Source organism: Rhyacophila brunnea, unplaced genomic scaffold (genome assembly GCF_057557595.1).
Source record: "Rhyacophila brunnea isolate RB1 unplaced genomic scaffold, BYU_Rbru_1.0 scaffold_12, whole genome shotgun sequence".
In the NCBI taxonomy this organism is placed as follows: domain Eukaryota; kingdom Metazoa; phylum Arthropoda; class Insecta; order Trichoptera; family Rhyacophilidae; genus Rhyacophila; species Rhyacophila brunnea.
Window position 1 is genome coordinate 11620183 of NW_028232774.1, and position 14899 is coordinate 11635081.

The 14899-nt window shown below is 35.7% G+C and overlaps 1 protein-coding gene across 1 annotated transcript; it reads left to right on the forward strand.

Moving 5' to 3' along the window:
• Positions 1-6470: 6470 nt before the first annotated feature.
• LOC147077772 (SUN domain-containing protein 1-like) lies at positions 6471-13923 on the forward strand. The gene is made up of 4 exons (XM_085940042.1): positions 6471-6705; positions 9257-9387; positions 10949-11116; positions 13696-13923. Exons 1-4 carry the CDS (start codon positions 6471-6473, stop codon positions 13921-13923), a joined length of 762 nt encoding a protein of 253 aa, XP_085796168.1.
• Positions 13924-14899: the final 976 nt, after the last annotated feature.

Sequence of the window (14899 nt, forward strand, 5' to 3'; positions counted from 1 at the left end):
TGAAAACAAATTCAATTCTACTTAAAGATGGCTAAAAGTATTAAAAAAATGCATTGGCATCGTGTTCTGATATATTCTAAAAGTTTCAAATGTCTAGCTAGTCGGGAAGTTAGTTAAAAATCAATTGCAAAATTTGTACCGGACAAATAAGAATACGAGCTAAAAAAAACGTTGTAATAAATAAAAAAAACACTGACTTGATCTTGAACAGAAATCTGAACTAGGCACTGGCACTTATATCACGAAAACTGCCATCATGAAATTGGTTTGAGACAGGCCAATACGCAGACTGCGCATGCCCTGCGAAGCGTTCTTCTAGCAAACGAAAACTGCATGATTGTAGACATAGTTTATTGGATACCGTGCGAATAATAGCATGCCAACATTTTTGGTGATCTAATTAATGTGGATTTTTAGAAATCAGTGGTGGCAAAGATCATGATATCAGTAAATTACATTTTATTCAATATTTTCTTTTACTAGCGTAGAAATGGCTTTACTATAAACTGAAGCATTTTGAAATATTCAGAAAAATAATTACTATCTCTGGCGTTTTGTACTAATGCACTACTTAAGGCTGACTCCACGCATTGGAACAGATTGAGATTTTATTTTTATTTTCGATGGATATATTATGTGTTTCATTTACTTTTGGTATAAGTATTCCGTTCCCAATGTTTTGCATGTCCATTTTTTAATATGTTCCCATGACACACATCTTGTAGCTGCGTCAACTCGGCTGGTATTCCAAATCTTTTATCATTAAATTATTTCTAATCCATTCAATATGAGATATCAAAATTAGAAACAATTTCTATCCCTGGAGTGATTTCTAGGACAATACCTGAAATGTACAATGTTATATTATTTAATTTAATTTAACACCAGACACTTTTAACCTTTACTATATACCTTACGATATTACTATGGAAGTATCTGACAGGCCGCAGATTTTTAACGGCATACCTTGAATGTAGAGTGAAGCTCTTACAGAAATCGCTGTAATACCGATAATATGTCGCTTAGTATTTCACAGTGGCGAAGGGTGGAGGTAGGCTGTTAAGATCCGCCATAAACAGTGCACATTAAACTTTTTCAGACATTCCTATTTGTTTTCATTGAAATAAGACTACAATTTACAGATAGTGTTGGTTAGTTTTTAAAATTCAATTAAACCCTGAGAAACCAAGCCATAATAGATAATAGTCAAAAATACATGTCTATCTATAAAATATCTAAAATTATGCAATTAAATCATACATAACTTTGAATATTTTATAAATAGAATAATATTTTTTATTTATTATAGTTTGGTTTAGGCAGGGCTTAATGAATTAACCTGCAATATGTGTAATATGGATTTTTAATCCAACGAAAACAAAAAACTATGAATGAAAAAGTGTGCACAATTTTGTCGTATTGCCCAAATTAGACCAAAACTATTATGGTTTCATTTAGGCAGGGTTTAATTGATTTTTAAAAACTAACTAACACCATCTGTAAATTGTAGTCTTAGTTCAATAAAAACAAATACATATGACTAAAAAAGTTTAGTGTGCACTATTTATAGCGAATCTTAACAGCCTACCTCCACCCTTCGCCACTGGTATTTCATAATTATTCAAACAGATGTCACTGTATGTTTAATTTTTTAAATTATGCAAATCAATCGACAGTGGCTAGTAATTTGAGTTGAAAGTCAAACGAGATAACTCGCGAAATTTGTATGAGCGGCCTCTCGATCACGGCCTCATAAAGTGAGAAAACTCGCTGAGGGCATAGAACCGGTTAAAAAAAAATACTATCAACAGAGAGTACTTGATAGGTTTTGAAATGAAATTCTAATTGATTAAGTTTTGTGCTTTTCCATTTCAGTAATTTTTTTCGACTTGGGTTTTGCCTTTCGCACACTCAGCAATGGTAGAGTTGCCACTTCATGACTTTGCACTGCGGCTCTAAGATGACAATGATGTAATATAATTTAAAAATATTAATTATTTATTTATTACTACACATATTCATACAGCGTAATATCATTTCGTCTCTGTTCTGGCAGACACACTAACTGGAGAATACTAGTTTTGAGTAATTTGACTTTGAAGTTGTTAAAATGTTTGAAATAATGGTCTATCATATGAGTTTATTAAGTAATCGTAAAAAGGGTGACTTTAAAATAAAGACTGTTTATTCATTAAGAAGGTTTCCAGACGGTAAAGTTTGAAATAAGGAACATTTTGGTACTAACTCAATATGTCATTTTTTCGAATTAGTGTCTTCTGCCAGAACAGTGACAATTTGATCTAATTTTATGCGTGGTCCACGTGGCCGCGTGGCTTAAGCGTTGGACTATCACGCCGTGGGTCTCAGGTTCGAATCCTGGGTCTGACAAGAACACATATTGTTTTTCAATTTGTGTGTGTCAGGGTATGGTATGGACCTAATATGTTGAGCAAGTGGCTGACATCCATTTCTCGTAAAAAAACAAAAGTCTGTTAATACAACCCTCTACTTTGTGGAGGCCCATATGATCCTATTAGGATCGGACATGGTCGAAAAAAAAATCAAGCAAAGAGCCGTATCGTAATATTTAAAATAAATATCGCCGTTTTCGATCATTATTCCGGTGGTATTTGTTCACTCCTGAGTCCCTAAATATGACAGACGATAATCAGCATACCGCCAGGAAGAAAATAAAAATGCATATTACTTGCTCGCATTTGGAGGGAGATAACACCCTTTATATACAGAATTCATCCAGAAGTTATCAGAGTTATCTCGGATAAATAATGAAAAGATGTTAAGGAGTTAACTAGTTGGAATAGAATTTGCGTTTACAATATTACAATATACTAACCTATATTTATATTGAGCGTTCAGCATATTATCTTCTAACAGTTGTATTGATAATTGGTCGAATATATCATTCATAGAAATTGAATAATGTACTTGTCAACTATATTTCCGCCGCTGCATGTCATTTAATGACAAATAAATAAGGTAACAATCTAACTCAACGAGGTTTAACTGTCATCACGACTAAAGTAATTATTTATAAGTAATCTTTGAACGTTTTGGCCAGCGATCAAATCCGGATTTGATTCTCCATTACAAAGCGGTTCTTCTGCGTACACAATACTATCATTTACATCACCAAAATCATAAGTGTCATCAATTTTTGGATCTGGCATATTGTTTTCTACACAAATATTGTGCAATACAATGCAAGCATTTATAATACGTGATGCCTTTTTTGGTGTGTAATACAGAGAATTTTTTTTTGATAGACACCGGAAACGCGCTTTTAAAACAGATATACAACGTTTAACGGTAGACCTAATTTTAGTCAATTCAGCATTAAAATGTTCTTCCGGTGAATTTGCCTCTACGCTATGCAATGGCGTCATAAGCCACGGCCTCAAGGGATATCCCGAATCTCCCAGCAGGTAAGAAGTGTCTTCTCCGCAGCCATGTAAACCTCTGAGAGTCGGTTCAAGGTGAGTATTGGAAAAAATGAAGGAATCATGAGCACTTCCTGGAAAACGTGCATTTACATTAAGGATTTTTAAATTTACATTACAGACCAACTGAACATTTATGGAATGGTATCCCCTACGATTAAGATAAAGTCGCTCAGGGTTTAATGGGTCATTATTACAAGGCTGACTGATTGCAACATGTGTACAATCGATGCACCCTATTATCCCACGAAGCCGATATTTAGAATAAAAACCGTTTCGAATTTCACGAAGTCCATCTGAACTTGTTGGGAATTTAACCCACTGATTAAACATCTCTGGTGAGTTCAAGGCAGCCAAAACTTCAGTCAAAGTTCTCGATAAGCAAGACTGGGAAACTTTCATTATACTATCTTCAACTGACGTTTGATGAATACCGGTGGCGAAAAGATTTAACGCTATTAAAATCTTGCTTTCAATATCAAGACCGGAGCGTCTTTTTCGGGAGACCATAAACGGAGTGAGAATTTTAGAAAGATACCTTACAAGGTCTTTACTTAACCCGAAATTCCGGACAAATAATTCATCATTAACTTCGAAGGCATTTTTGCGTAAAACATTATATTTCCCAGACGACCGTGAAATTGCTGCAAATGCACTAATCTCTTGAATGGACATTGTGTACCAATTATTAATAGTCAATAGGTAAGAAATTATAAATAAAACAAACTCCGACAACAAATTTCAGTTCTGACAGTTCTATAGACCATATACTATGGACTAGTGCTGCCATCTATTTGTCACCGAATTATAGTCGCGGTCCTAGAAATTGTAGTAATTTCCGCAAAATTATAGAATGCCTTATCATCTGTTGAAAAATAATATATAGGATTTTTATTTTTCACAAAAATCATTTACAAAAAAAAGAGAAATTCTGAAGCCCTTTTTATTTCGGTACCACTTTCAAAGCGTACTGACGAATTCAAGAAATTCCATTTTAAATGAAATAAAAAACTTTTTTACGTATTTCGAGCAATTTTTTTTCTCGGCACGCTATTTTTTTATAATGTTACGAAATTATAATACTTTGAATTTTTTAAATGATTTAGGCGCATATTTCACTGTTCATTGCTGGTAACATTATTTTATGAATTGTCATGGCGGTTAATCTAAATAATAATGTACATTTTTAGCCATACATTACAATAGGTATTTTCAAATATGGAAAGAGAAAACAAAACATTCTTATAGCAATGGTGGTATCTAAAACTAACATTCAATTTGGCTGAATGACAGCTTAATAAAATTAATTTGTGGAGAAATTTAGATTAAGGCAAGGCTAGTTAATTATCTATTTATTAATAGAATATATATAAGTATTATTATGTTAAATTTAATATGAATTTTGTTTTATTTATCTTTTTAGATCAAACATTGGTTTAAAAAGGATCTCAACATTTAATCTAATTACAATACGAGTGACAGATACAAAAACGAATATAATATTTGACTATCGCGACCACATTAGTATCTACAATGACTCCAAGAATACATAAACGCTGTGACGAACATTTTGAAATGATCTGCACCTGTCCAGACGAGGACGAAGGAGATGCGCAAGATACGATTTCACCACTGACGAATGACAGACGTAGTCAAATAATCTTTCTAAGTTTGTTTGCTATTGGCTTCATGGGATTATTTATTCAGCTAATACTTGTCAACATGTCTTGTCATAAAGTTTCTAATGAGTTAGTGGAACTCTCTTCTACAGTTCAGAACATTTCAGTGAGTACATTACAGCATTATGATAATACTACCTAATTATATACCTACCTATAATAGATACTTACCAATTGTAGCATGATAGCGCCTGCACACGTGCATGGATTTATTTGCAGCAATAGTGAGTAGGTACATATTTTAAACTATCGCAACAACTGTTTACACGTAAAAGTGTTGACTGTCTCTCCAATTTCATTCTTCAATAGTAAGCGAGACGCGATGTTGTTATTTTATGGTACCTACTATTAGACATGTCGTAAAAATCAGTTAATCTGAAAAAGCGTCTCTACGCGGTGTAGTTCTTTTTTTTGCCGGCATGTTCACTTTAGGCGGAAGTGGGCGGAAGCTTCTGAATCTTCACGCGAAAGTTGGTTTCTTCGATATCTGCGCCTGAGCAGTAGAACGATAGTGTCGAACCTGCAGCCCTATGTTCTAACTAGTGATATGAAGTCACCCGACGACATGACGTAATTGTGACGTCAGCCAATACACGCTTGGGGCAAGCCGTCCAACGCACACGGCTCACCATAGATATTATTATGCTGAAACACCTATTTGTGTATGGGTACAATGGATAACGCCACTATTTTAGTAGCGGTATTTTCTCGAATGCTATTATCACTCCGGTAGTACGTCACAATGATGTCATATGACGTCATGTCGACCGGGCGACTACAACTCGCAAGTTCTAACATAAGGCCCCTGGCGGTAAAAAACCAAACTACACCACCACTTTTTTCCGGGTACATTCCTCATACCCACCTGGCTTGCAGCTATAACTACCAGGACTCACCTGCGAGTTATCGCGACCAGTCGCATCCAGAAAAGGTTTTCAAATGCGCGTGGCCTAGGAGTCACAATTATTGAATTATAAGGATCGCTGGTATCCGTTTGTGTTGTTCGTGCGGTTCTGTCTTTTAGACATGCCGCACCAGAATATTAAAGTGAACATAAGATGTCTCGGATGGTTGCGTCAATGGAGTGTGCCGAGAGGAGAGGGCCCAACCCGTAGAGGCTGGTCAACAGTCAAATCATTTGGGTCACTATCCTCAATCATAAAGTCCCGACGAAGAAGTAATACCTATTCCATTCCCTTAAATATTTTGTATTTTCTTCGTTTCTTGTATCAGTGAGCGCCTGTATAATGATAATTCACTTTCTATTCTGACATTTTGAATTTCTCATATTATGTACCTACATATTGAAGAGAGATACATATTTGAGTTTAAAATGTTGTTGCAGAAAGACTTGAACGACGCGGCTCTGTCTCAGGATACGTTGATGTTGGAGATCCGAGATATATCTCAGGCACTGCCCAACGTCAAGTCGCATAGCTACCAAACGAGCCCCATACGGTCACAGTCGTCACTCAGCGAAGACGATTTCAAGGAATTGATGAGGGGCGAGTTCGCTAAATACGACGCAGACAAGACTTCCAAAGTTGACTTTGCGCTGGAATCCTCAGGTTCTCAATAATATAATACGATGTATTTAAAAAAATATCTTTTATTGAAGAAAGCAGTGTTATAAATACATATAAAACATAAAGATAAATAATATCGATCTAGTGTATATATACCTACTACTTGTCAATTATTATGGGTCGATGACATTGAGTTACTTTACAAGCTGCTTGTTGGCGAATTTACAATCTGCTTGTAAACACGCCCAGTGTCATTATCGAACAAGCTAACAAGCAGATTGTAAACAATCTACCGAGAAAAGTTGAAAGCCGGTCTACTTAAAGCGTCAATGACATTGAGCTACTTTACAAGCTGTTTGTTGGCGAATTTAAAAGCGGGCGATTCGGCTACTGCGATTGTGATAATGACAAACAAAACTTACCATTCGCTGAGAAACCACAAGCCAGCGACTATTTTGACAGAACGTAGTTGCAGATCATAGACAATAGATAGGAAATTAATATACTTAAGTAAAAAAATCATAGATAATATACACAAGCTAGCGAGTTAAAGTCATAATATTGTGTTGTTGTTTACTTTTATCGGGCTCTAGCGCTATGAAGTGGAACGTAAATGAACGTAAAATGCTTGCCGAATAATGTTTCCATTTTAAAACGTCAAAACGGTAAATGTCAAAATGAGTAGTTCGTTTTTTTCACCGGGAGGTCGCCACCATCGCTCTACTGCGCAGACGCAATAGGCCCACACGGTAGATTGTTTATAATCTGCTTGTTAGCTTGTTCGATGATGACACTGGGCGAGTTTACGAGCAGATTTTAAATATGCCAACAAGCGGCATGTAAATTAGCTCAATGTCATCGAGCCTTTACACGCTACACGCTGGCGTGTGGGCCGATATGCGTCTGCGCAGTAGAGCGATAGTGGCGACCTCCCGGTAAAAAAGCGAACTATGTACGCCCTGTCAAAATAGTCACCAGCTTGTGGGTTATGAGCGAGTGGAAAGTTTTGTATGTTTTCACAATCGCACTAGCTGACTCGCCCGCTTTTAAATTCGCCATCAAGCAGCTTGTAAAGTAGCTTAATGTCATCGAGGCTTTAGACTGTCTGTCCGTCTTTCCGTGTTCGTTTGTTTCATTATAATTAAAAAAAACTATTGATTTAATGAAATTAATGAATAAACTTATGAGATTATATGTTATATTGTTAGAACGTTAGAACCGACTTAGTGGAATTTTATTTTCTTTGCTAAAAACAACAAACTATCAACCGATATGATCGTTTATTCGGTTATAACTCAAAAATGACTTGACCAATAATAACGAAACTTGCATAGCTTATATTATTGGTACCAACGTGATGGAATTTTATCATTTTATGGTACTCCAAATAATAATATGGTGTCCACATGGCACATACAACCTTCTTCAAAAAAAAAACTCGTTTGTTTTGATGATTTCAATCTGAAACTTTTCTCGATAGATTCCTTATGGCTGGGTTCCAGTTGGAATAAATTCGATAAATGGACAACGTTTATTTAGTTTTAGAGATAATTGATTTTGAACATTTGATTATACAATATCTAAAATATAATGTAAATTGTTATTGGTTCGAATGGGAAAAGTAATCTTAAAAAAAAAAAGTTTTCAAAAACCTACTTTGGAAGTTAAATGTTTCTATACAAAAGGATGTTTTTACTCATTGGATCGATTATGATCTCCAGAATAAATCAAGTTTAAGATACATTTTAAATCTAAATTAACGAGAAGCACATCGTAAGTTATTCATCGTAGTCATAGATGTGGGTATTTTATTTGGTCATTGTATCACTGTCAACTAAAACAATCTATACCTACTTACCTAATAATACAATTAAAGCGTCTCTAATTTCAAAATATTTGCTCTTTGATTAGCAATACACTACTACATAGTGATACGATAGCTACACAATAGTTCGAAATGATGAAACTTGTACAACTTTACTAATATAATATATTCTTGGTATCATTTTCATCTCGATATCTCAAAAGATTTTGAAGTTCTAAGATAAAACGTATCGAAAATAACACAATAAATCACATTTTGCGATTGCAAACACTACAAAGCCTACAAAGATATTGAATGGTGGAATGTGGAAATAAGGAAGTAAGACTACTTTCTCCTTTCAGAGTTTGTATGAAAATTAGTGGTTATAGAGGTCTTTTTTAGTCCCATTTTCATAATATATTATTTAGACTGCTGATTGTAATTTTATGTGACTGTTCAAAAAGTAATCATGGTTTATTGCATAATTTTACTTACTTACTTCACCATGCTCGATTCTGAGAGGATCATACTATGGGCCTCCACGGAGTGTACAACAGTGGTTAACAGATTTCTTTTACGAGAAATGGATGTTAGCCACTTGCTCAACCCATTAGGTCCATACTCTGACTCCAAACACGAATTGAAAAACAATATCTGTATTTTGCCAGACCCAGGATTTAAGCCTGGGACCTACGACATTATAAGCCGACGCTTAAGTCCATTTTAGGCTTGTGATAATAATGGCAAGCGGTTTGACTAAAGTAGTAATTTACCTTTGTTTTTCTAAAGGTGGAAAGATTCTCAGCATTCGAAATACAAAACCGTTCCATATCAAAACACAAAAAGTGTGGCCCGATATGTGGAACTCCTTCACGAATGCCATGTGCCCACCAACCCATACTGCTAAGGCAATGATACAGGTAATTAATAGTCTTGTAGTTAATTTTATCATGTTTACTACTAAGTCAGATCTGACCGGCTATATGGTGCGGATTCCTCAATAGAGTTTCAATTTGACCTACGCTTTTTCAAGCCAACCGGAGTCTAGCGTCCTGGAAGACTACTAACTTCCATACACAAGGTGTTTCAATTTCCACGGAAATTGTGCTTGTGCAAACATTAGTGTTCTCCATATTTTTGTACGGTGCCGAGTCATAAAGATCCTGAGGGAAGGGGTGTGGAAGGCAATTAATGCCTTCGAAATCTGGTGTTTGCGCCGAATGCTTCATCATCGAATGTCATTCGAATCATCCAGAGACTAGATTATATGAAGCAGACTAGACAACCAGATGAAAATATGACAGAAAAACCTAGAGATACTGGTGGTTTTGGATAGCCTCCAGAAAGGTGAAGCAGAGGAAGAGCATCGGCATGCTGGAGAGACATAGTGAAGGAGCCTTGACTGATAGAAGCAGAGGATCGAGAGGGGTGGGTAGTCTTGGCTACTCAGAAGATGACTGCGTGTAGGAACGACCAAGACGAGAGATGTCATTATGATGAAGCACGCACTAGTTGAACACTTTGTATTTTAAGCATAATGAGTGGTCACTTTCAAGTCCCCAAAAGCATTCCAGCCCAGCTTTAGGGTTTCATTGAATATACATCTATCTATTTTTAGCGGATTTAATGTAGTTTTTCATCTGGTGGAGCTGAGTGACATTGATGAGGATCTATTTTCGGTTGGCATAGCAGGTGAACATGACGTTCATTTTTCATCCATTTGTTTTTAAGCCTACTTTTCTACTTAATTCGGTAAGATTCGGTGCATTTTGATTTGAAGATCATCTGAATCGGGCGATGAAGCTACCACGAGTATGTCATAGGCGAAGCGCATTTTGAGGCGAAGAGTTACTTTTCTAACAATTTCTTTTCATTCCAGTCTAGTTGCCTGAATATGTCTTCAAGGGTAGCCAATTGTACGTATTACATTTAGCCATATCACAGTTCACCGTGAGCTAACATATTGAAAATAGATGACCGTGTTGCATTGAGATAAAAAAATATCACGTTGTTCGTGGAGCATTGCAAGACAGAGCAATGTTCCAATTTTATTTGATTCAATAAGACCATTAATTTGATATTTATTGATATCAAATATCTGATAATAATGCTGCCATGATACTTACGAGAATCTACTTGAATTTTTTGAATCATTCAGAATTTTATATTGTATTTCTAATTTACTTACCAACTTATTTTCTTCTGTCTTTCTCTTGTATTTCAGTGGTTTGATTTACCTATTTTTTAAGTGTTGTATTTAGACATGAATTACATTTTGATCTTAATGCTAAACGCCAATCGGTTTTCGATACAGCATCTTACTGTGAGCTGGTTGACGAGTGAGTTTTCCACCATCTTGTTGGATACCTTTGTTGATAGGGCGATAATGGGTCATGGAGATTGACAATCAATCATCATAATGTAGCAGCGTATTTTAAGTAGATTGTTTATATGATAATAATACTTGAGCGACTTTTGCAGCCTAACGTTCAACCAGGGCAGTGCTTCGCTTTCATCGGCTCGCAGGGTGAGGTCATCATCAGGCTGGTGGGGCGGGTGCACATCTCAGGGGTGACGTTGGAGCACATTCCCGCCACTATCGCGCCCACTCTGGAAATAACGTCTGCTCCAAGAGATTTCAGCATCTATGTACGTATAGTCCCTTACAGTTTTTTTTTTTTTAATTTTCGATTAAAACGGAGTTACACATTTTTATAGTATCAACGAAGATTTGCAATGTTTTAGCAAATCACTTCGCATATTAAAATTTTCCACATTTTTAGAGTGAGTTTAGATTCGAGATTTTTTTTTTAAATTTATTAAAATAGTATTCGTTTTACTTGTCTAGTGCAGTGCTTCTCAAACTTTTTTATACCACGGCCCCTGAAATCAGAAAAAAAATCCAAGGCTCCCCTTCCCAATGATTTAAGTCATTAATGACCAACACTACTTTATTTACCATTAATTATTATTATATGTACATTTTTATCATGATTTTATAGATTGTGGTGATATTCATTTTGGTGTCGCCAAAAATTTCCCTACAGAAAAGCAAATCGTCATGAATTTGGGAATCATACTGATATCTTACAAAAACCATTAACTGTGCGTAATTTGTAATATCAGTAGATCATCGAGTTGTATTTCAAAGAAGTTGCTCTGTTTAATGCGAGATATTAAACACGTTTTTATGATTTTTTTCTTCAAATAATACTAAAATATTTCGCGGCTCCCTGGCAGGAGGTCCAGGAGCCCCCGGTTTGAGAAGTACTGGTATAGTAGACTCATATTTTAATAATTTTTTTCACTGTATTATTATATCCTGACTGTGTTATTGATGAGTCTGAAGGTATTTTCACATTATTTTTAGCTTCTAAGTTTTTAGTTTTCTAAAGCCGCATTTAGACCACAGGAGCGAATGTTTGTTCTTCCCCCACTCCAGCGAAATTCTTATGCTCGCTCAACAAAAAGGGTTTACGTCAAGAGAATTTCGCTGGAGTGGGGGAAGAACAAACATTCGCTCGCTTGGTCTAAATACGGCTTTATACGGCGATGAATCGTTTTCTTTGTACATACTTAGCTAGAAATATGCGAAACACTTTTCAATAATATATCGTAGCAAAACATGTACAGTGTATATAATCACGTGTTTTTTAATGGTACCACTAAAATTATTTTGAAGACATTATCAGGAGTACTTTGGAGCGGTGATTCCCGACCTTTTTTTGAACGCCCTCAACTCTCTGGGAAAGGTACCAGGTATTGTTTTGTACTGCATCTCCTATGATGCCAGTGAGCTGAATTTGAATGTGTTTTTAATATACTCGTATCTATAAATAACGTCCCTGAATTAGAAATGTTTCGTTTTCGATTATGCTTCAGAATTCTTAATTAAAAATTAAGTTTAATCTATCGTTTCATTCTTATTATTATTATTGTGGCTCACTTTGGGCACGAGGCCCGATTGGGTCCAATTGCCCAAAGAATGGGCCTGCCCGTCCGAGGACTTACGGGCGAGGTAGGGATAAGCACTGGTTAGGTGCTTCCAAATTGGACTGAGGAGGTTATCAGCTGCATCACGACAACGCGATAAGTCATTCAAAGCATCCGATTCAGACTTCCCCAAACATAGTACTCATGTGGTTGTCAGTTTCTCAACCTCCCGATATGGTTCGTTCGGCTATTCTCCAAGATGAAAATGCCACGTTATTATGTCAGACGCTACGGCCCAGTCTCTATTGCCAAACAGGTGTTCAAGAAACGCTTCCTACAGTAAAATTCAGACTCGAAGGGAGAAGTGAGACTATTTTAAAGGGGGTTATAATTTCAGATCTCGACCTGAGTAATTGTATTTTTCCCGGTGAAAATTTTGAGACTTTTTGAACAGACCTCGTTAAGAGAATACCTTTATTATTGGCAAACATTAACTGAGTACATATGCACCCTACACGCAGGGCTATCATATCGAAAGAAAAAGTATATACCTGATTTAGGTATAATATCGGAAGAAATGTATCGATCAGCAGCGAAGGGTGGAGGTAGGCTGTTAAGATCCGACATAAGTAGTGCAGTTAATCTTTGTTAGTAATACGTATTTGGTTTAATTCAACTAAGCTACAATATTTACAGATAGTGTCGGTTAGTTTTAAAAAATCAATTAAACCCTGCCTTACCGAACCACGATAGTTTAGGTATACTTTGTGTGATACGACAAAATTGTGCACACTTTTTCATTTATATTTATTTGTTTTCGTTGGATTAAGAATACATATTACTCCATATTGATGTTTTCATTTTTTTTAATTCATTAACCCTGCCTAAACCAAACTATAAATAGATAAAAAAATTATTTTATCTATTATATGTCTAATAGCCAAAGTTATGTATGATTTAATTACATAATTTTAGATATTTTATAGATAGACGACTATTATCTATTATACTCGTAGCTTGGTTTTCGTAGAGTTTAATTGAATTTTAAAAACAAACCAACACCATCTGTAAATTGTAGTCTTAATTCAATGAAAACAAATAATATGTATGACTGACAAAGTTTATTGTGAAATATTTATGGCGGATCTCAACAGCCTACCTCCACCCTTCGCCACTGGTATCAATACTTGCAAGTGTCAGTATTGAAAGAAAAGTATAGTTACCTTTTTGACACCCCTACCTTACACGTCATCAGCTTTGGAACGGTTATTAATTTTCTATTTCTGGTTTATCAGGGGCTCGTTGATAAAAAAGAAGAGAAGGGATTCTTCTTGGGGCAGTTCACTTACGACAAGGACGGCACCCCGAGACAAATGTTCAACGTGCAGAAGACGACGACGGCCTCGTACAGAATCGTCCGCCTGAAGATCGACTCCAACTGGGGGCACCCGACCTACACGTGTATCTACCGGCTGCGGGTGCATGGAAAATTAGACAAGACTAAACCGCAGAAGAAGAAATAATAGATAAAATAATTATTTATTGTTTGATTTGTGTGCCATAAGTATCGTGTTATGTTTTGTGTTAGCTACCCAAATTGCAGTAAATTTATTGTTTTAATGTCTCTTCAATATAGTCATCGAGTCGCAAACCCCGTTCTGGCAATTTTGCAAAAAATCGCTTTGTATATTTTTAAATTGCATGACGTTTCCTTGAAAATTGGAGTACTGCTTATTGTCGTTATATGCCAGTTAACAATTATTATTTATAAACGTAGCTGGATGAAATAAAAACAGTTTTTGTGATTTTTCGTATAATAAGTCTCCAGAGCAGGTTTTCATTTTCAGGGGCTCAATTGTTGTATTATTATTGAGCCGAACAGCTGGTATTGGATTAATAAAGAAGGAATTCATAATTATTCGGCTGTCCAAATTCAAAACCCAGTAAGTAACATGAGAAAAAATGTTCAGGAAAGTCAAGAAACATGTTTTTATGAATCCCATTGCTATAATTGTCATAAAATATGATATTTATTATGAATTATATATACTATTAATTTTCTTATCGATATAACAAATAAACAAATATTTTTTAAACTGTTTTATGACCTTTACTAATTATCAATATGGTATCCAATTCCAAAACACAATATGTACACATATTCGATTCGAAATCTTCGTATAATTAATTAAAATTTTAATACATTTAGTATGTAGATGTCATAAGTAATATTATTTAATAAAACAAAAAAAATATAAAGAACTGGGTAAGTGTTCACAGTAGAGAAATAAAAAAGTCGATGAAGTATACCACCTTAAGATCATTTTTCTTCCACGGCGTTACATCCCGGGGTGGGATTTGGCCTCCTCCACAACCGCTCTCCACTCACTCCGGTCTCTCGCCACACTTCTCCAGTTACCGGGTCTTCCTATATGAAGCCAGTCTACTTCTACGGCGTCAGCCCATCTCCTTCTTGGACGGCCTCTGGGTCTCTTCCGT

Excerpts from the sequence above, each read along its gene's own strand:
- LOC147077772 (XM_085940042.1), top strand. The coding sequence starts at position 6,471 with ATGTTGTTGCAGAAAGACTTGAACGACGCGGCTCTGTCTCAGGATACG. Across the intron at positions 9,388-10,948 it reads CTGCTAAGGCAATGATACAG|CCTAACGTTCAACCAGGGCA; the intron begins GTAATTAATAGT and ends CGACTTTTGCAG. Across the intron at positions 11,117-13,695 it reads CAAGAGATTTCAGCATCTAT|GGGCTCGTTGATAAAAAAGA; the intron begins GTACGTATAGTC and ends CTGGTTTATCAG.